The sequence below is a fragment of the Metopolophium dirhodum genome, chromosome 4 (assembly GCF_019925205.1).
Source record: "Metopolophium dirhodum isolate CAU chromosome 4, ASM1992520v1, whole genome shotgun sequence".
In the NCBI taxonomy this organism is placed as follows: Eukaryota; Metazoa; Arthropoda; class Insecta; order Hemiptera; family Aphididae; genus Metopolophium; species Metopolophium dirhodum.
In genome coordinates, this window is record NC_083563.1 from 19381751 (window position 1) to 19406787 (window position 25037).

Sequence of the window (25037 nt, forward strand, 5' to 3'; positions counted from 1 at the left end):
ATGTTTAAACTTTTTGAAACTTTACTTAAGAGGACGCTACCCATACATTTGTTGTCTCCGTCTTACACACGCACGACATAGCAAATTGTCGTTCACTAGTTTCAATAGTGTGCTATTAGTTTAGATACTAGAGCGAATTGACCTAGTATAAAACTTTTAGGTAAGAACATTATCTGTGTTTAAGCGTTAGCGATTTTTAAAAATTTCTATTTTCAAGCAAGATATGGGTATGAGAAATATCAAAAATTAAAAATGCTCATATCTCGCTTGAAAATTAAAATAGCAAATAAAAGCCAAGGCTCAAGCACAGATAATGTTATTATATAAAAAATTGATAATAGGTCAAATCACTCTAATATCAAAAGTAACAGCACAGTATCGAAACTAGTGAACGAAAATTTTCTATGTCGTACGTGTGTAAGACGGAGACAACAAATGCACGGGTAGCATCCTCTTAATATATTACAAGTTTAATGATGATGATAATAATGAAAATAATAATTTTTATTTGAAATTAATATTTAGTATTAAATATAATATATCGCAGTATCGCATGACGCGTACAGTAAATAGTAATAAATAATAATTATAGTGTTCGCGTTTACCAATGTTCGAAATACTATAACGAGTACGCCTAAAACGATGTGTACCTATGGCCTTAAGAATCGATCCACGCACGGAATGAAATCATATTATTGAATTATATATCTCTTGGTATTCTTTCGAATAGATAGAACTCCAATCCTCCGGCTATTTTATCATAGTGACTGACGAGACAATTTCGATACATTGTGACGTTTGCAGGCGTTCGACGTTTATCAATTTTCATCAACGTCCAACAGTATATTATATTATAATATAGTGCACAGTGTAAAACATATACGGGAAAACATTGTATAAAAGAAATTATTGAATTACATAATACGGCGCTGTATTATAATAATATACACGATTCGTAAATATAATTGTGTCAGTATAGGTGCATTATTAAAAGTAGGTAAGGCGTGAAAAGTGTAAATGTAAATTATACCGTCGTGTAATATTATAAAATATGTACCTATCATGTTATAACTTAATAATTTATGTATAAAAATAATTTGATAGAGCTATAATAGTAAGTTGTTACTGAGAAACTCTAAAAAAAAGTTTTAAAAATAATGTAATTATTTTGTAGCAAAACAGCAATTTTCTTGATAAATATGTATGTGTTTTTAAAATAATATTTTTACAAAATTTAAAGTCATTAAAACACATTTTTTTTATAATAAAATAAAATTAAAATTATATAAAACTTTTATCATTTTGTACTTACCCACAATGTATTGTGTTTATAAAAACCTTTGGTCGTTTAAATAAAGATGCCATTGGCAGTTAAAATAAAAAAAAATATACATATAAAACTTTTATACATCCCTATACTATTCTTTATCATTATAATTTTCAACCATTTTACTATTTTAAATTAGAAACTTTTTACCCATTTACGTTTTTAATTTCAAATTCAGAAGCAGAATATTATTTTGAGAATTTAGATTTGTATACGAATCACATTCTAAACTTGCGGTTAATAAGTTATACTAAAATATTTAACTAAGATTTTAAATGCTTAAAATTATAGATGAACGGAGTATTTCACCAATAAAATTTTAACACTACACTCGTTCGCTCACACGAAATTAAAACGCTTATACTGTAATTGTGTAATACGATATTCAATAATAATTAAGAATGAAGATATTGTGATTTTAAATATAAAATTATAAATTTTAAAAATATTTGTTATCATTCAAAACAGTAATTTTTCTTAAAGAATAGTGTTCGATAAAAATAGTAAACTTTTTTTTTTTCAAAAACTTTGTTGTAATAATTTTTAAATTATGAAGAAAAATAATGTTTTCTAAAACGCATAAATTTACCGAGAAAATGACTGTGTTTGTGATAAAAGAATCGCCCTGTATTATATAATATATATTATTATATTCACACATGTATTATCATACAGCTATATATCAAACTATACATAAAGGCTACACATACGGAGAACACAATAGCGGTGTCGCCGACAAGCGGCGGCGGTGGTGGACAAGCGCAAGAGCGGTTCTATCTCTATAATAATCCTTCCGAAAATCTCGTTTAGAGGTTGTTCAACTAGAAGATTCCGCCGCCGGTAACTGCAGCAAAACAACGAAACTAATAATAATATAACAATATTATACATCGGTGGAGCTTAAGTATATAATACACGCGCGCGGTCGATACCGGGTATATAACATTATGTACCGCGCGAGCGAGCGGCTCTCGTTACGGTCAATTTTCGACGTCCAAATCCTCCCTCGCGGTTCAAAAGTTTCTCCGGCCCTGTTTTACCGACATACGATATTAAATGTAATCATCAAAAAGATAATACAATATTGCAGCTGCACCATCATAACTCTGCGTGTGGCAAAATATTTTAATAATAAATATTATGTTTATATTATTATGAGTACAGTGTTCTTGGATTAGTGTCGAAATGCTTCTTTTTTTTAAATGTTTGTGATGTTACTGAGAAATTTCAGTTTATAAATCAGCTATACAGCATACATGCAGACTTGTAGAGGTATAATAATATGATGTCCCGTATAAAATGTTTCGGTTTCTATTTAAATTGTATAAATTTCCTTTTAGAAGTTTCTGAAATTGGACAGAACTAGGCATTGGTGCAGCGCATTTGCCATTCGTCCAGAGTACAGTGATTACAGTTAATGTCCTTGCCGGCCGATACGTCATAATATATTATTATATATATTGCCAGGTTAGGCAATTCTCTGGAAACGCGTGTATAACTATATTTTAGTTTTATGATAAAGCTCATTGCCTTTAGAAGCAAATGAAAAGAAACTGTTAGATAAGGTTTTAATGTCGTAGGTTTATTATTGTAATTTGTAATCTAGTAATCTACAACCGAATTTGCCATTCCCGACTGACACGCTGAATAATAACAATACTAATATATATATATATATATATATAATACGTATTGGCACTTGTCTTGACACTGGATTGGATTTAATTAAAACAAAAACAAATACCTACCTGCAGAATAACAAACGTGATTGTTTTGTCAACAAAAATAGTTATACATTGTAAGAATAAAAACATTTTTTTTTTTTTATGTAATAAAAATATTGTCTTATTTTCCTAAAACTATTACGATATTATTATGAGATACAATAATAACTAATAAGTTTTATAGCTAACGTTAATTATCCCGTCAACAATTAAATTATATCGTTTGTGAGCAATTTAAATTTCAAAGTTTACTGTGTAATTACAGTGAGCATAGTAGGTAATGCAATAATCTTACATACTTACCTCTAATAGTTTGCCATTGAACTAATTAAATCGAAAACGTGATGTCTGTACAATATTGTGGACAGTGTGTTTGTGCGTAGGTACTGATTGCTGAGTGCGCTACGATCACAATGATGACAGTCGTAGTATCCGGACTTCTGGAAATCGGTCTGTTGCCGTACAGTGGTTCTAAATTTCCACCTCCTTAAAGGTCGTGAACTCGTGTAATCCGTAAGGTTAATTTAAATTGCATCCACAACGCTTGAGGTAATCATAAAAATATTTACACTTCCTGAATTATCGAAACTCAATTTAAATATTATAGGATTTAGTTGTAAAATCGTTTGCGTTAAGAAAACCATTAAAACTTTCAATTTGTATAAACTATTTTTTTCCGTTTTGAGCTTTTACAAAATTATTCTATAACGTTATTAGTTATATTTTTAAATAAATATATTTTGAATCATACTAACTAAAGAATAACGAAATATATAGCTATGTTATGCATTATTGGAGCTGCACGTCTTTATTATAAATGAATAAATGATAATGCATAAGAAACATGGTACCACTTTATATATTCATCAAAATGAGCCTCTGCCCTCCAAAGATTAGTGCTATAGAAATAGAATATTTTTTTTTAGCTTAAAGAATTGTATTTTGATAATTAACCTAAAAGTTACGACCTCCCTCCAGATGCCAATTTATATCATTGATGCCACTTTTAGAATATCTTTATTCGTTACATGCATTCGTTTCATAGTCTCGTAGGTAGTTAAGCCCAAGTAAAGGGTCATAGAGTCGTACAAAGTTAAAAAAAACTAAAACAGATTAAAATCCACCTAACCCCAAAATAAACGTATTATTTTTTTGGGATTCAGGTTTAAGCTAATTCCTGATAAAGTCCCTTCACTACAGGCCTTTTCATTCATGTGTGCTCATGTATTTTTATATCAAACTTATTTTTTTAATTTTTTTTATCGAACAAATTGCATAAATAATAAATTTTTAAAAAACTTTATTCTTAAAACTAAACTTTATTGACTGATAGCAATAGATTCATAAAAGGGAAACGCTCTGACTTCAGATAAATAGCAGCTTCTATAACTAGTGTTGATAATATGCCAGCGTAATTAACATACTTTAATAGTTTGTTACATTGATATTTTATTTTCGTTATAACTGATTATAGCTCGATAAATGAATTTTAAAAATACGTTTAACAACATAAATAAATAAATAATAATTAATGATAGTTAATTATATTTTATATTGTTATTATTATACTAGTAATAATACCTACACCTAAAATGAACTCTCTAGATTTCAAACGCTAAAAATATTGTACTCGTATATCATGTAAAAGCGAAATAAATACACATATAGGTCATTTTTCTTTAGGATTTTTTATGCACTCTTTACAAGTTACAACCGTCAGAACTGAAAATAAAAGTTTCAGCTCCTCTGAGAGCATGCTCCTTGGGCTGTTTTACGCATTGTTATCTATTGCGTTGTCTGTTTGTCCCCTGGTATTTTAGACGACAGCCACTAAATAAAAATCCGAAATACTTCCAAGTGAATGACCCTATCAAAAAGTGTGTACTGCAATCATAATATTCACCTCAAATTCAAATATTTATAATTTCGTATATTTTGGGTGTAGTAAATTCAAACGACACGAAATGACACAATAGACTACTCTCCAATATATTTTAAAACACAATAAATTATTATCATGCAAAAAATCACACTAATAATGCACGCGCCACAATGTAACAATACTTGAAATGTCATATTATTGTATCCGGGATTGTAATTGAGTTTCACATAACAATCCATTTTCAAATGGAGGACAATAGTGAGCAAATTCAATTGGTATATATTTTGTTGTCCATTCGATTAACATAAAACCACTTTGGGCTTTGGGTATAATATTATGACAATCGGGGTGCTGCTAAAATAACAATCCATACATTTACAAAATATTTTAACGAGCATTTGACACGTAAGTTTCAGGTTACGATTCGCTTGATCGTGGATAAAAATGAAAATATTCAATGTGTGACTTTTCATAAAATCACTTATTAACTTATTATTTTACAGGAAAAATATTTTGATTTTTGAAGCCTTAAATTATATTTCTAACCGTTTTATTCTTTGAGATTGCCAGTTTTAAGATATTCTATATTTGTATGAATCATATATAATTAAAATTTACGTTCAATTCACTTTATATAGGTACTATTATAATAGAAATTTCTATTAGTTAAGATGTATTTAGAGAGAAAATGTGCTATTTAGTTTTGTAAATTATTGTTGTTGAAGAATGGAAAAATGTTATATCAAAATGGTTTGAGCGTTGTACATTAAAATCTATGATTGACAATAATATTGTATGTGTTATAATTTGCATAATTATCATTAAGGGATATTATTACATAAATATATTGTGTCAATCTTATAAGCAATATTATATTGTAAATTTAACCAAAATTAACTATATATAGTACACCCGACACCCCAATCGATGAACCTTAATTATTTGAACATATTGTGATTGAGTTGTAAAAATATTAAATATAAAATAATATATATAAAATAAAAAATATTCTGTGTAAAATAATTCACTTTAAATAGGTTCTCTCCATAGTCCTTACTCTAGTTACTAGAGTCTAGTATAAGACTTATGGTTCTATCTCAAATCATGATTTATATAGAAGTTCTATATAAATGTATACACAATCACAATTGAACATATAAATTGTTCAAGGTAAAAATAATTATTGTTGATAGTATAATAAAATAATGAATAGTTTTAATATAAATTTTATTTTTATATTTTATTTTTAATTAAAAATATTTTTAACTATGAATTATGATCAAAATACTTTTGAATTTTACTTTTATTAGCAATTGATTTAAATATTCACTATCCAATAGTAGCTATAAGAACTTAATGCACAATACTATAATATTATATTAAACTAAATCTATATTTTGTACCCTAATTATTATTAATAGTAAATAGTAAATGTTATCTACCACTCTAAAGCAACTTTACAAATTAGTTTAATGAAATGTATAATTATTCATTATTCATATTTACAGACATGACGACGGCTCAAATTGAAGCAGAGAATACACAAATGACTAACGACCTTTACCGATTGTTAAAGAAATACACAGGCCTAAGAAATCTTATAAGAGAACTCAAGGTATAAATATTAAAATTTATAATAATTATATATTTTACAGTTTGTTTACATTTATGATTTGTGGGTCTACTATCGTATGCTTAATGCGTATGTATCTTTAGTAACATGATATTAACTTATGAAATTTACTTTTGGGGCTATTCTGATGGGCATGTACCAGTTGCCCCCCCAAAGTACCTTTTTTATACCAATTCCGCCCAAACTACCAAGAGCAAAATGTATCAGTTGCCCTCAACCAAATGTACCAGTGGCCTCCAACCGAATTTACCAGTTGCCCTCATATGTTAATATATACACGATTACAATATTTAGCCCTTAAAATAGGGGAGGTAAATATACAAATAATAAATACAATTATTTATAAGAATAAAGTAAAATAGTATTAAATGATAAAATCAAATTTTGATTTTTGTAATAAATATAATAATATATTATACAAATAATATGGATAAAATTAAAATTGTAATAATAATAATAGCCTACTTGGTGCAAAGTGAGATGAGGCGCAGATTTCAACTCAGAGTGATGACTTGGTGGAAACACATACAATTAGGATTAAAGACGGATTATTTGGATCCAAATTGAGAAATTGGAAAATGGCTTCACTTAATTTTCGGTCATTATAATTATATTATTTATTATGAATTTTTTTTCTATAATTTATAACATTGAATGCCACATAATTATAATGTTTACTATTTTATTGACTTTTTCATATTATTTTGTTAGTAATTTTTATGAGCATATGCATTTTTATCTATAATTTTATACTGTTTTACTTTATTTTAATACATAATTTTATTTATTATTTGTAAATTTACCTCCCCTATTTTACGGGCTATATATTGTAATCGTGTATATATTAACATGTGAGGGCAACTGGTACATTCGGTTGGGGGCAACTGGTACATTTGGTTGAGGGCAACTGGTATATTTTTAAAACCCCGATAACAGTCGTGGGGGGAAACTGGACCATTCTGATTTCTCACATATTTCTAATTGATTTTAAAATCGATATAACTCTAGCAGGTAGTTGTTAATTAATTTTACATATTTTACACAAACGTCACTTCAGTTTTGTATCACTCTGCGTAGCACCATCTATTTCACGGTGTAGTGCCTTTAAATATTACTTCCCGAAGCCCGCCTTTGTCAACCATCAACGCTGAATGCACACACCCACCACTCCCACTCGCCGGAATTGCGCTATTTTGTGTTACTTGGGCGTCTAACTTGGCCGATTTATTTTGCTACAGGTAGAATATGTCAACTCAAAAGTGTACCCGATATTTCCACGCTACAATATACTGAAAGACTTAATAAAGGACATCATGCATCATCAGGAATACATGGAAGTTTGCCACGAAGTTGATGCCGTGTAACGCGGGACGAAGAAGGACGACGCACAATTTTTTTTTTTTATACGCACACATATAAATTAAATACAAAAAATGAACGAACACACGGCATTTATTTGAATTTATGACCGACGAACAAAATAAAATCGGAGCGTTGTGTACTAGTGTCTAATATATTTTCGTGTGTAAATGTGAGCAAGTGAGTGGTATAATTTGTATATGTGCATGAGAGTGAGTGCGTGTGTGTGCGTGTGTATTGTGTGTGTGTGTGTGTGTGTGTGTGTGTGTGTGTGTGTGTGTGTGTGTGTGTGTGTGTGTGCGTGCGTGCGTGTGTGAGTGTGTGAGTGTGCGTGTATGTGCGAGTGAATGTGTCTTTTTTTTATCTGAATCGTGCCAAGTTACATTTTTCCTGCGTACTTTTCGTTATTTAAATAATAATATTATGTTTCCACGAAAATTTGAAGATACCTATGGGTATCGTCACGTTTGCTTTTATCGCATTTTACCATTATCGACGGGAAAGTTCGATGTCTCATTTTCGTTATTTTCCCCGAGAAAAACCAGTCTTACGACGTTTTTCCATATTATTTCCCTTTCCGTCACTGCTATATTCTATTATATATTCATCAGCTGATATCCGAATAATATTAATATTATTTACGCTATGTTTAAGTCGATATAAAATATTATGCCTACTTATAATGATGACTAATTACTTATACGCGATATATTATATTATATTAATTAATCATGTAATTACATTATATTTAATTAATTTAAAATTTAAAATTGATAAAAAAAAAATTGAATTTTTGAAGAAAAAAAACTTAAGTCTGTTATATACAATCGTATATATACCGTGTAAACTCGAAGGCGTTTCGTGGTGTAATCATATATATTATAATATATTATAAGGACAATTTTTTTTTTTTTGGAAAACGAAAAAACGCTTAATCATAATATTATGTAATAATAATAATAATATATACCTACTATAATACTATGTTGTGATCTTCCGTACCCCGTCGGACGTTTAGAATATTTTATACGCATCACGCATGGATTATGACATTGTACTGCGCGCAGTTATTGATAATAATTCGGCGGCGAGGAGACGTGAACGTACAGGCTTAATACGATGATTAGAACAGGCTTCCCCGCGTGTCCCCTGTAAATATATATTGTAAGAAAAACAAATAAAATCAAGCGCGTTTTTAAATATTATTACATGCTTGATCCGTGCCCCGGAATCGTGTGGTATGCACGTGATCGTTATACGGACAATATTACTAATATGCCTATAGTGAGCTCCATAACAATAATAGTATTCGAGTCAGTGACGCAAACCAGATATTAACGAGGGGGGCTCGATCGCACCATACCTCATCGATAACAATGTTTCTTCCGGCGGACACACGTCAACGGTTACGATTTTGTTTACGAACTTACTGTGTCGCACACGTCAGGAGCAGCGGAGTAGGCCACTAAACTTGCACCGAAAACCCTGTCCGCTGTGTTTGTACAACAGTGACCGTGTCGAATTGAATCCACGATTTGTTAAACATGCGTTCGATATACATTATTTTATTTTGTGCTGTTGTAGCCAGTTGGTTTTTTTCTTTCTTTCTTTCTCCCGTTCTTTTTATATCGGTGATATTTTGTGCATGTGCCATTTCAACTATATATGCCTAGGTATTATATTAATAAGTTTACAACAAATTTCGTAAAAAAAACGAAACAATTGACAAACTTGCAAAACGCATTAGATGAACTTATAAAACATATGAAAAAAACCTACTTAAAAAAAAATATATCATCATTTTATACATTTACTTACTTCCTTTATTCATTCATAGGTATTTTGCAAATAGGTATGTATAATTTATTTGATTTACCACAAAAATAAAATTGTATTGTTTTATCATAAATTTATTGATATGATATTAATCGTACTATATTTAAGTGTTACCCAATTTTACGAATACAATACTATATGATAATATATTATATATAAATTGTATACATAAAGTGACATATTTATGACACTCATCACAAATAGTTGGTAATTTTTCTATTAGTTGTTGTTCATATCAAATTTAATTATAACCGTATTGCCATTTAAAGAGCTCAATTTACCTTCTTTCCCACTTAAAATAATTTCCTATTTTGTGCAAATTAATCATAATCAAAAATTGAATAAATACTATACACATGCGCACATGCAAACCGTGGTTACTCTATCCTACATTTTGGTGATCTCTATTTGAAGTAAATGAAATTTAGAGAACCATTATCTGCGGCATACGTAGGAATGTGTAGAATACTTTAATTAATATTAACATTGGAAAAATTACCCGACAATTACGGATATTGCATATTGTAATATAAAATTCAACATTCCGACTCGTATGACATTAACCAGCTACATGAAGCCTCCTTCGACCTATCTACAATAACATACCTATATGTATTATTAAATAGGTAGTCATTATCAATCCCTGGTAATAATAAGGTTCATGGGCCATGTTTTTAATACAAATAATATCAAAGAAATATTGTTATCGACCATAAAGACATATCGTTTTTCTTTTTAATGTAAAAAAAAAAATTCCAAACGTAATAAAACCCCACACATACCACCACCGTTGTTCTATTCGACGTAATTCCAAAAAAAAAAAAATAATAATAATAACATTTGTTTTAAAATAATTAATTATTATGTTATTACCTACTATTATTATAATATTGAGTTTGTACACGAATTTTTGTTAATATTTATTATTTAATAACTATTATTATATTATTTACTGAACACGATGACTGTTATTGTTGATTATATTGATAATATGATATTATTATGCTTTACTTCGGAAATGTACTCGTATATCGTATTTGCCATTTGGTACGTAATATATTATAATAACTAAACTAGTACTTAGAACTATATATTGTATAATAAGTAAATAAATTGTAAACGTGGTGATATTTTCTTACGTTGAAGTAAGAAAATCCCACTTAGTTATTCCTTTGTTTTATTTCGGTTGTGCCTATATAGAATATAATATAGTTTAGTATTAATCTAGTCGAACAATCTTGTTTAACACGTAATTAGTTGTTTAGCATAACATTGTTATCTGCTCGAGCTATTGATTATTGTTGTTTATATTGTTAAGTTTTCTTAATTTATACTACCATACGTCTAGTAATAATAATAATAATAATATTAATAACTTATACTAATACTAATAAATGATAATCTTTATTATAGTGATTCGATTAAACTGATACATTATTATAGAGTGAATATTCAATATAAGTACTTAATATGGAACTGTAGGAATTTGGTTATTTTGTCATTTTTGTTTCGGACCAAATTATTGTATATAACAATAATCATCGTCTTTTTTGTTTTAATTGAGACAATAACTTTGAACGACACAAGCCGAATACATTTTACAATCAATTGATCTATCCGTATACATGTTAAAATGAGTAACGAGTAACGACCCAAAAAGAATGACGTCACTAAAAAAAAAAATAGTAATATAATAACAGAAGCGTCTTTTACATAGGTTAGGTATGCATTGCATACTGCCAAAGTGCAAAGATTGACATAATATTATGCTTCTGTGGTTTTTTACTTTTCAGTACTTGTTTATTATGAACAGATTTCTTACATTTATTTCAATGGCGTCATTTATTGGTACCTAATACAATATACCAACTTCATATTTTTTTCCAATAATGGTTGAACCAAAATCCTTTTAAGACAAGATAATATCTAATATACCTACTATTGAAATAAACATAATAATATATTATTTTAATACTACATAATATAAATAATACATTTATACAATTAGGTGCCTTTCTAGTACGCTCGTTACACAGTGTTTTTTTCTATTTAAATAATGAGCTTAGTAACATGTAAATAAGCTTTATAAGCTAATAAACTTTACAGGAACATTAATAAGTATTCATTTTTATTAAATAAATTATGCTACTATAAAATTTAAAAAAATTTATAAATAATTTGTCGTCTTCATCGCGCGCTAATTGATTTTTACGTTCTAACGTACCTAAACTTAATATAAAATACTTGCCACTGTATTTACTATTTATATCTAAAATGGAATATATTGTAAATTAGTAAAGATAACAAAGATTATTGAAAAATAACCATGTTGGTCTGCATGTTTATATCAATAATCAATAATGTAATATTTATCTGATAAATAATAAAATCAATGTTAATCAGTATTTTTAGTCTGTCTCTTTTATCCTTGTTCTTATTGTGATTTTTGGCGATTTGCTAATATTATTATATTTTACGTTTAATATTATTATCATAATATATTATTAATTTATGTATACATATATTATATAGGTATATATAAATAATTATTAAATATATATATATAAATAATGCATATTTTAAAATAATAAATAACATTTGAGTTTTATACATTTACCCAAAATAAATTAACGCTGTTGATAATATCCTGTTGTTGATTTATTTATTCATTATATTTGTGTGTGTAATATTATACTAAATATAATATAAGTAGTCTTGTTCTCATATTCATAACTATGATCAACTAATATGCAACTAATTTAAATAATATACCTATGTGGTGCCCCGTGAAATGCAATTTATTATATTATAAGATCACATTGTAATATGTTTAATTAACAATCATTAGTCATTAGACATTATTTAATATTTGTACAGCAATTATTGAGAATTTTATAGAACAAAGATTAATTTAATATTTTAAATAATAGTTCTAGCGTTTATTTTATTAACATAAACATACTTACTTAGGTAACTATAATATTATAGTATCTCACTATAATGTTTCGTCATCAATACATTTTTCAATAAAATTATTATTTTTGTAATAGAATTACCTATGAAAATGTATAACTGTATGTGAGAGCTTAAAATAATAACTTTTGTTTTACATTTTTAAAAACAAAAGATAAGTTGGACAGTATTTGTAAACAATTTTAAAGTTAAATTTTTTATTTTCTTTGAATTATCTTAAAATTTGTAATTAGGTAAGTTTTAAAGTATAGACAGAAAGTGGGAAGATTAGGCATATGTTAACATGTTTAGTAAAATAACAGTGTATGTGATTAATGATTACCTACATAAACTATTCATATATTTATATTTTCTACATTCAGATAAAAATTCTAATAGTTTTACTTTAAACGTAAACTAATATAATTATTATTTATTATTAATTGCTGGTTGTATAGTTAACATAATATCAAACTTTAAAAATAATAAACTGTTAGAACTTATAAATATAACATATTATTAGGTAACCTATATTTGACTAGATTATTATAACACATTTTTCAGTTTATAAAAGTTGGAAGTATATAATATATGAATTAATAATATTATGCATTGTGCCTACTTATAGCTTCGTCGACCATCACTAATTTTAAATTGCCTCTACTATCACGCTGTATACAATTATAATTTGACCACCACAAACTTGTTGTAATGAATTTCAAAACACTAAACATTTAAACAACCGCTTGTTAACTAAATTCATTAACAATTAAAAGTAAACTTGGTATAACCGTTCATCTTTTATGAACCTATGTCCTATACCTACATCATTCCTCCTTTAATGAAATAAATTTCTTATTCAGCAATGTATTTCAATATATTATATGTTAGGTACTAGGAAGGTACAGGTTTATTAGACGCCATCGTCTATATTATACTCTACACAATATAGAATAATATTATCCGTCACATGTTATTAACACGAAGTCATTATTTTCGTTTACATCGAGTAGATACCTACCTGCAGGCTACCTAGAAATATATCATATTATAATGATATAAACATAATATTTAAAAAAAAAAAAATCATTATCAAGTGCTAGACATTACTACGTGATGTTGTCGACTTTTTAGGAAGTATAATATTTTACAAAAAGATAAATATTTAATTAAAATATTTTGCTGGCACCCTTAATCATGTTACAATATTTTGTTTCCAAACAAAAATGTCTAAACAACAGCTGTGTATTCATCTACGAAAACTATTTTTATAATTTATTTACATTTGTAACGACCATTGTTTTTAAAACGTTCACTGATAAAAATAATTAAACATCATTTAACCTAAATAAGTTTTTAATTTGTATACTCCTCTATATTGCATTTATCTTGTATAACTGCTAACAGAATATAATATGCACAACAATTTTCAACTATGAAAGTTTAAATTAATATAATATCATTGGATAATAAAGACGCGTTCACCTTTTTTTTTAAATTATTCCATTTTTAACGTATATCTGATAGCCTAATAGCCTATAGATAATATGCATGAAAAACATATTTTAATATCTATGTATTAATTCTTTATAGGTACATAAAAATTGGTCCGCACCGTATATCAAATTTTTGTAGTTTTGTACCATTATTACATATTATTTAATAATTGCACAAATTATATTAAACATAATAATATTATATAGGTACCCATCATCGTTTGCATGCGACGGAGATTGCTGATCATCGAACGTCATCGTGTTACTTTATACGCGAATGCAAAATATAATTAACAAAATTAACGATCTGCAACGACATCACGTGCATTTTTGCCGAATACTGTTGTAGACCGTAATCCGTACCTACTACCGTTAACCTCCGTTCGATACCGTGTTTAAGTTGAAGGTATTATCACACAGTTCGAGGTTGTCGCAAACGTGATTATTACACGACTATAATATACCTACAACGACGGCACGATGCACAATTTAGTGGTCCCACTATAATAGTGCTCGACCTGTTGGATCGAATTATTTTTCCTCTGCTATATAAACCACCAACATGTATATTATTATAACTTATAATATTTATTACACGTCTCGTGATTTTTATTTTCAATTGGCTATAACATGACGATAGCAGGGCCGTATTTGAACATTTAGAGCCCAGGGACAGAATATTTTTCCACCCCCCAAAAAGTTATTTCTTAAAATGTAAGGTACCTATTATTTTGGGTCATAATTTATGACTCATAAATATGGTTAGATTTTTAAATTTTTTTTTTGGAAACCTTTGTTTTTCAATGAGTTATGAATAATGAGTGATGCGAACAGAATTTGTCATTCGTACTTAGTTTCAAAGTTTTACACGATTTTGCGAATTCCCATCCATCAGTGGTTTTTTTTATTAAATTTCTTTATTTAAAATATAATATACAGTAAGTACAATAGGTAATTTCTGATTTCACCAAAATTATAAAGATAAGAAAAATCACATTTACAAAAAAAAAAAATAAATATTATTTTTGGTATTTTAATAATAAGATTTTAAGGTTTTGAAATTTTTTTAATCTTATAACTTCTACAAAAAATTTTACAACTTTTTTATAGTACCATCATTAAGCGTGGAAAACTCACATTTTGAAGAAAAAAATTCACAAAAATTGATTTCCAGCTAAACTCCTTTCAATATTTCATATTTTGATTTATTGGTTATCTCTTAAATCTTTAGGAAAACCAATGCTAAATAAACATATTATAGTTTTTATAAAAAAGTACACTGTATACTTACTTAAGTAAAATAAAAATGAATACAATATGAAGATATATCTTATTACAATCAAAAGATTTTGAAAGAATTTAAAACATTTGAAAGAATTTCAAATTGAAAAAATCATTTTACATGACATTTGAAAGAATCTTGTACCGTTGGTATCCGAGTAGTTATAGTTATACTCATATTATAAAAATAAATTATAAAATGAAAAAAATGTATTATTTATTTTAATTGCATTTTTTCTGATCTTAATTTTATTAATAATCAAGACGTAGGTATTACGTAAAAGTAAAATAAACATTTTTATTATGTTGTGTTTTACTTATTTACAACAACGCTAGCTGCGGGCTTCTATCATGCCATTATCAGTTATCCAAGGAATTATTATTGTTAGTATAAAAAGAGATTTGAGAGAATAATATCTTAAAATAAACTTTGGAAAAATCTTTACTAAATCACAATACATAAGGAAAAAAACATTTTACATAATTTTAAAGTTATAACTATGTTGGCTTAATAATAAAAAAAAGTTCATGAAAATTTACCACTCCACAAGTTCCACCAGGAGGGGCAATGGCCCACCCTGGCCCTCCCCTAAATACAGGCCTGGGCGATAGTCATCATTTAAATAATTTCACATTTGTACCTGTTGATTTTTACTTTCTTGATTTTTAATCAAGGAAGTATGGTAATTGAAATAAAAAAGTCTGAATTTTGAAAACTTCAAGAATTTGTGTTGAATAGGAACATAATAAAAATGTAACTCAGTAATGATGAGTGGGAGGGTAATTTAGCTAGCTTTAATATAAAATATTAATGAGAGTGATTTGATATCACACCCAGGTGGTATAACCACTTGAATCCATAAAAACGTCGGCGTGAATAACAGTCCCAAAATTTCTATTTTTTAAACTTTTTTCCTAAACTATGATAGCTAGAAAGTTGGTTGATAACTCATTAAAAAGTGATAATCAAGTTAATACTAAATATGAAATTAAAATTTTTTTTTTAAATAATTAAATTTTTTACCGATAAAAAAAGTATATTTTGCTAGATTTTCATTTAGCGAGGTAAAGTTCCGAAAATCTTCGCTGCACTTCTCCTAACCAATGTGAATCTAACAAGACCCCAAACAACGAAATTCGCTCTCCATTTCGGAGATTTATCTCACTAAATGAAAATGAAAATTATTTTTTGTGGGGCTGTTCACACCGACATTTTTCTGGATTCAAATTGTTATACCGCTTGGGCGTGATATCAGTTAATAAATTACTAAAAATTAAAAATCAAGAAAGTTTACATGCCGATCCCTGACTTGGCAAGCGTTTTTAAACTGTTTTAAAACATTTAAAACAATTTTTTACTACGTATAGGTAATTACAGTATAATATTTTGTAATTGGATTATATCCATCGTTAAAAATTACGCAAAATTAAAGCGTAAAAAAATTTATTTCAACTTCTAAATCTTAGAAAAATAAATGAATTATAATAGATATTTAACAATAAAAAAAAATCAAAATTACTTAAATTTCATTTGGCTCTGTAGATAGGAATCGAAATGCAAGCGAAGGATTAAAAACAAAAACAAATTAATATAATTTAAAATATAAAAAAATATATTTTTAACACACAAGTATGAAGTAAGTACCTACTATAACTATCCTAGCTTAATATAAATTTAGGAACCTACATGAAATAGCAAAAAGTTAGAAATGTACTAAACAAAAAAACCGAGAAAGTCTGTAACATCGCATTAATCTTACTTTATACTGAAGTTTTGAAGTAACAAAATATGTAATGGTCCTATTGATTAAATTAATTTTTACCTATTTTTGTGTCACCGCAGTGAAGTATCATACATTTATGACACCCTTACATATTTAGGGACAGGCATTACATTTGACATTAATCATATTAGAGTATAACAAAATTACTGATAAAAATCAGAAAGTTATTAATTTTGGGGACATGAAACCATCAGTCCCCTTGTGTGAACGCGATAGGGAAAAATCCAAAAGGGATATAAAATGTTGATTGGATTCCCAAGCCATAAACGTCAGGTCACGCCTATGTATCCAATACATTCATCGCTCCGCTCAGAATCTAAAAGTCTAGTTTAGATATTATGTTTGTAAATTAATTTTTGGTCAAACGTCTACAATCGTATTATATTGAAATTAAATGATGGAACCAATTCATCGCTTTGCTCAGAACCTAAAAGTTTAGATTAAATTAAGCAATTTTATGCTTAAACAGGTAAAGGTATAGGCCTATAAGTTTTTACTCAGACGTCTACAATCGTATTACATTGAAATTAAATTGTTTTCTGTTGTGTATAAAGTCTACGAATGGCGTGATAATCTGCGGAAACGGCCGGAAACACTAAAATATGCTCTGACTTCAGAATTGAATATGTCACTATAAAAAATGTACATTCATAAAAAGTTGTAATTTATTGTGTAACATGTGTGTTTTTAAAATTAAAATGTTTTTACTAAAATAATACCACTTGAAGAAAATTAGTTTAAAGTAATTCATATTACTTCGATTGTATAACTAAACTGTCTACATTGACAGAATATTGGTTATAAATTATGAAAATTATTTAAGGCTGTCATAAAGCTTATAAATTATAATACAATATGCATACTTAAACAATACAATATTAAGTTTGTAAGTTTGTTATACATTTTATATTATAATGTTACACAATTGTTGGTTTACAATTTAAACACGGAATGATTGTGAGCTATTCCAATATAAATGTATAGGTACTAAACATTTTATTATAAGGGTGTTTTCAATTGATCTTAATATATTACATTTATTTTCGTTTAAGGATGATATATTAAAGGTTTGTATTAATATGATAACGGAAGTTTTCAATTAAAAATATAATACAAAATATTCTATTTTTATAAAATATTTATTTTGTTATTTCAACTTCCTTTATATTTTATGGTACACAGGTATATATGGTATACAGTTTATCATTATTTTATATACTTCGATTACAATATAATAGTGTCAAGTAATAAAAATCAAGGTTCATGAATGTTTTAATCAAATAAATTGAGATATTATCAGTTATTACTCATTAGCTAGTACAATTATTTAGACTAGTTAGTGAAAATAATCAAATACCGTCAGAGTGTGATACATGTTCTTTAGTTTATTGTTTATATACAAAATAAAGTTATACGTATTATACTCACTTGAAAAAGTCACACAAATTATAAATCATTTATAAAATAATATTTATAAACGTTTCGAGTATACAATATTATAATGATGAACAAAACCTTTTACGAGTATATTCTGAACATTTATAAATCGATTGTGTAAAAAGGTACTAGGTAGTGTATAAACCCTATTAAATCAATAGGTACCAGTAATAAAATAATTATTGTTCATAAATATTTACAATTTAACCTAATAAAAATGTAGGGCATCATGCGTTTCAGTTAGGTACATAAAAAATAAAAACAATCGAAAAATAGGTAGATATGAACAGGATACAATATTTGGGTATTGGACACTCGACTCGCTTCACTACTCCTATTGGCACAAACTTGTTGTTCTACATGAAATGGTATAATTGTTTTTAATTTACAAACAATATTAAAACAACACATTAAAAAATAAAGGTTGGTAACAATACTGTTTTTAGGACGTTTTTCAATATTTTAACTCTTCTAAAAACAAATGTTTATTAACGGTTTTTGAGATTTTTTTATGCAATTAGACGTATATCATTTTAAAATTTAAAATTAAAATTAAAAACTACCTACTTTAAAATAAAAATTGTACCTATATAATAAAAAAAATTTTAAATCATTCAAGATTATACATTCATATTTTAAACTCTAACCAATCTTCTTCTTAAAGTTGTTACCTGGTAAATTACAATTCATGACATTGAAATTATATTAAAAATAATCAGTCAAAATTTCAAAATTATTTATATTTAGAAATTGCGTTGCCAAACATATATTAATTAATTACTTTTTTCAATAACAATATACTTCTTATTTTGAAGTTTATTATGTTATTTGGCTTCAATTTTCACATCAATAATTTAAATTTAGTAATCACGTTTGGTGACCAAAAATGAAACAATCAAAATGCTCTGCAATAATAGTATGCATAAATGTGAATTACATATTTTCTAATTTCCCATAAAAAAAAATTACCTACCCAATTTTCCAAGAACAAAAGTAAAATGTTGATCTTATATAGGTAACAATAATAATTAATAAACATACTTGGTATACTAATGTTTCTCTCTCTATCTTTCTACTCAGAAGTCAGGACCTTAAAATCTTATACCAAACAATACAACTGTTGAATCGACAATATTCAGTTCTAAAGATACGACGTAAAAGTACTTACCAATCACTAAAGCAAAATATGTGGGAGAAATAAAGAAGATAAAAAAAATCTTGTAGGCGATAGCCATATTTGATTTTTACTGGATTGAAAAAATTACACTAATGGAATAATTTAAATGAAATCTTTCTTGTATATCACCTATGTACCTACCTACAATAATTATATTATATTAAACAACATGCTTCATATAATAAATTCGTTAAAATAGAACTAAGTAAAAGATACCTATTATATACTTGATATTTTAGTATTTAAATTAAACGTTTATGCATTAATTCATAACTGTGCTTGCTTTGCAGATTAATCAAAATATAATACTAATTACTCAAATGTATTACTCACTATATTATTGTTTATGTGCTAATTCAACTGTTTTGTTTTAATGTAGATCGTAGATTATTTTCAATTGTACCTACTCATTTAGTAACTTACAATCGGCATTTTATAGGTACCTATGAAAAAAAATTAATTGTTAATTGTACGTGATGTCGCGATATGTTCGACGTCCAGTTAGGTTTGTTAGGTATAATATTTAGTACGGTGACCGATGGAGGAATTAACCGGAAATAGGAAATACAATATGTCAATATCCGGATGGAATATTGTGAAGAACACAATACCGTTGATACGTAAAATAATTATTAATTATAATTAAATAATGTCCATAATGCGTTAACGGTTAACCTATAGTTTTGTAGTGATAATTACGATTGCCGACGTCATAAAAAACATTATTCGTTACAACACGACTCGTACGTATATTCATAGGTACGTCATACGTAGGTCCGAAGCGTTGGCGTTCTTAATATATTACAAATCATTAGGACAACAATTAAGCCAAAAAAGGGAAACGTTTTAAAACCGTCAAAATACGAGTGGGTGCATACAATATTATTCACACCTATTATAAGCGCCTTCAAACTTCATAGTATTACTATAATGTTATGTATGATTTAAAATACTTAACCATAAATTTATATTTTGTTACGATTATTGTATTCCTTGTCGCGGACGATACCATATTATTACTTATTAGTTAATTATAATGGCGTTTCAGGTTGATTGTCGCGTTATCGATATCCATGATAATGTTTGGTGGGAGGAATGGCCTTAAAAGGGGGTAATGGTGTGGGCATAATATGCGAAAATAAAGTGGAAGGTGGTTGGGAAGTCTTTAGCACCCTCGTCCCCCAGCTTCAAAATTATCGTCCCCGAAAATTGAAGATAATCTTAATTTTTATATAGATATTCAATTAAATATATTGTGTTTTTCATTTGATGACTGTTCACCGTGAGGGTGCCATCATATATCTCACCTAAAAAACGGCTTATTTAACCATAATAATATAATAAGTATACGTATGTTATGTAGGACTACCTATGCTGTATTATACCAATGGTGAACAACAACAAACTGCGTTTTTTATTATTACTACCTATTATTGTAGTCGTTTATTACCTATACCTTACAATATCGGCTCGGCACTGTTGGCCAACCTGCCGGTCCGTTTGAACCGTCTCGCCGCCGCCGCCGCCGATTTTCAAAACGAGTAGAAACGACAAACACCACTACGGCACACACGCACGACTACGAGCACGCCGCCGGTCGGCACAGCGGTTCAGTAATCAGCCGGCCACCGAACGTCGCGGATGTGTTCTGCGTATGTCAACGTGCGTGCGTCATATCATCGTATATTATCGTGTATCCGTGAGTGCAGCGTGCGTGCGATGAAATCTTGTGGGACGCCGGCCGCAGCCGTCGTCGTCAATCAACGTGCCCGGTGACCGGACCGGTCCGTTACGCGTTACGTCCCCGCGCCATGCCGTTCGTGCAACGTGCCGTGGGCCCGGTCCACCTGAGCAGGGTGAAGCTGCACGACGAACGCGGCGTGCCAACGGTCCGGGACCGCGAGCTGGACGCCGTCACCAACTTCGCACTGAGCAACGCACTTCGGCAGATGGCCTCGGTGGCCGCGCTCGCCGACGAGGTGTTCCGCGAACTCCGTGACCAGCTAGCCGACGTGGCCACCAGGTCGGCGGGTCTCAAGCGCCGCGTCCAAGCCCTCAGCCACTTGGTCGATCACGCCGATCCCAAAGCCGTCACAGTTCGTAAGTCCAAAAAGTCGTCTATACTTAATATAACGTTTACTTTACCTATAGCAGTAGCTCGTGAAGGGGAGAGAGGAGGTTAAGGGTCACAACCTTCCCACCCTAAAAAAAAAAAAAAAATGTTTCTTACATGAAAATGTATTTCTACAAAATGCCCCTAACGTCTAGTATCTTATCAGTAGGTAGTATGCAATTTCAGACACAACCCCCACAGGAAAAAAATTCCGTGTCGGACCTGCAGTGTAGTGATTGACTTATTACAGGGCTATTAGGTATAGGTACTGCGGTCGTCGGTGTCGTGGATTTTGATTTCAGGTCAATAGTTACATATACTGGACAGTATATTATTATATTTTAAAAACGATACTTAGGTGTACCTGGTTAAAGATGGATATATTTATCGTGTCAGATGAAAAACAAAATTCGCACAATATGGATTTAAACGGGATCAAGGGGGGGGGGGGGGGGTGTAAACAAATACGATTACTTAAATAATATATTAATTATACTATATTTATGTACCTACATACATGCTAGTCTGGTGGAGTGTGGCTCAATTCGGTTTTTATTTTTAATAGAATTTTAACTGAACAACAATAATTTCGTAACTACGCAGTTTTATATATATTTATGGTTTTGGCGGGAACAAAACGGGACTGTTGAGAGCTCCGAAGCACGTTTCGAGGAGGAGACATGACCCAAAATTATACCCTTCGATTTATTTAATTTTTTTTTTGTTTTGTTTCGTCAACGTGCGGTTTACAGCGCGCATTAAACCCATATACTCACATATGTTTCAAAATCCGGTCCCTATAATATAACAACATATTTCGGGGTTCACACGCCATGAACCTACTTGGGCTGAAACGCGTGTGTTTATAATATAATTTTTATTGATTCTCCGTAGTGGATGGTTCGTGCCGTCGTTGTTTTTTAATCGTTTTGTTTTTTTAACAATCAACGGTTTATTGTTAAATAAATTATAATGAATGAACATCGGAAGTTAATTAATGGTTAAGTAGATATGTCTGTACGTAATAGCGCCGATAACTAATAGGTATTACGAGACGGTCAGAAAAAGCGTTTCACTGATATAATATCAGTTGTAACTTATAATTACTAATTAGAAATAAATATATACATGTTGGAACATTACGTTAGATGTACTATGTACATTATTTAATTATACAGGTAGCGTCAGGAATAGTGAAGAGTATGTACGTTCTCAGGTGCAATTCATGATTAATAACGAACGTTATTCTTCAAGGTTGTTAGTGAATACATATTACTGAATATAACGTATTTTATTTTAAAACATAAAATACTGTTAAGACATTTTCATTTTTTAATATCAAAAATAACAAAAGATTATAAGTCGAAAATTGCTGTGAAAACGTTCGTTCTGTATAATATAAATTATAGTATAAGGCATGCTATATATTTCCATATCGATGGTAAAGAGAATACTAGGTGCCCAAAGCGATAATGGTCCTACTTTTATCAATCAATTAACACGTCGTCGTGGCCGTCTGTTGTACAGCGATAATAATAATTGTTGTGTTATCCGTATGATTGCATCGTATGATAATAAGATAATATATTATAAACTGGTTTCAGCGCTGGCTATGACAGTTGAAAATTCAAAAACTAGCCATATTGTCGTGTACCTATACACAAAATGTATATTATATTATATTGTTAATAATATAATATAATATGTTGTTCGTATTCTACACGCAAGCACACGGTCTGACGGTTATATTTCCGACCTTATTTTATTATTATTATTATTATTTTATTATTTTCGACTACAGGTTTATGCCAACCAGCAGTGTGCAGCAGTGCAGCTGGTGTCGGTTATTAAAAACAGCAGGGCTGTATTATATGAAATGGGGCTCACTAAAAAAAAAAAAAAAAATAAATAAACCGGATCTATGTACCGACGTAGTATTGTAGGGAGTAACGACACCCTTTGAATTCGGAGACTCTTAACGGACAAAACGGACCGGATGGATGACCGTTTAAATGAATTTATAATTAGTCGAATCTGGAACGCTCCCCGTGATCAGATTTTACACCGTCCGTAGTTGTAAATATAATAATTTTGCACACTCACAAATTTCAGTAGGTCACGCGCGCGTATCGTGCAGATATTGTATTGCATTTACGTTATATGGCACGAGCAGCATAAACATAATATTATAATAATATAAGCTCTGTGCAGACATGATTTATAATAATATGTAAAATGCGAAAAGAAATCATTAAAAAGCATTTGAGTACATCGTTCAGCGCAATTTTGAATTACATTCTTTATAACGGTCTGCAAATGGTTGTATACAAATTTTATACATTAAACTATTATAGATAGGTCATAGGTAATATATAAATACAATATAGCATTATGTGTACTCAGGGCCGGACACAAGCATATATAGTAGCCACAGGGGCAGCAATTCTTTAAAAATGATACAATTTATTATAAGGGCGGCAAAATGTAATTTTGCCCATGCGTAAAGAATCACCACCACTAACCTTGTACCTATATGTTGTTATTATAACTTTTTATATTTTCTATGATGTTGTAATTTTCTATACCAAAATCTTAATTTTGATTTTTGAGCATGAGTATTGTTGAGTTGTCATACATAGTCATAATCACTAAGAATCGTATTTAATGAACTTTCGAAATGCAAATTCATAAAAGTATGTGTTGTTATTCAATATTTGAAATTATTCGCCTCCGTAATTATTGGACATAATGTACCGGTAATTACATTTTCTTATACTACAACAAACTTCAAAATGCTGAAGTGTACAATATTGTACAAATTATAATCATAATAGTGTCCACAATTATAGTGTCTTTTGTATTAAAAATTTAAACATTTGATTCTTAATGTTAGCGATTCTTGTGCTTCTATATAGCTTAGTACCTACTTATTAATAATTAATAGGAATTATTTCAAAACTATATTCGTTGTTTTTATAGCAAAAACTGTTACGCTCTATAAACATTTTAAAATAAATACATTTCGAACGTAATAGC

The 25037-nt window shown here is 29.0% G+C and overlaps 2 protein-coding genes across 3 annotated transcripts in view; both read left to right on the top strand.

The window, feature by feature from the left end:
- The window catches only part of LOC132942578 (uncharacterized), a 166412-nt gene extending 154008 nt beyond the window's left edge, over positions 1-12404 (top strand). For both annotated transcript variants that reach the window (XM_061011121.1, XM_061011122.1), the window contains 2 exons: positions 6442-6548; positions 7805-12404. In XM_061011121.1, coding sequence (XP_060867104.1) covers positions 6442-6548; positions 7805-7930 — 233 coding nt within the window. In that variant the 3' untranslated portion in view covers positions 7931-12404. The remainder of the gene's footprint in view (positions 1-6441; positions 6549-7804) is intronic.
- Positions 12405-21436: 9032 nt separating this feature from the next.
- LOC132943899 (uncharacterized) overlaps positions 21437-25037 on the top strand; it is a 43985-nt gene continuing 40384 nt past the window's right edge. Inside the window, exon 1 of the mRNA XM_061013042.1 lies at positions 21437-21988. Coding sequence (XP_060869025.1) covers positions 21700-21988 — 289 coding nt within the window. The 5' untranslated portion in view covers positions 21437-21699. The remainder of the gene's footprint in view (positions 21989-25037) is intronic.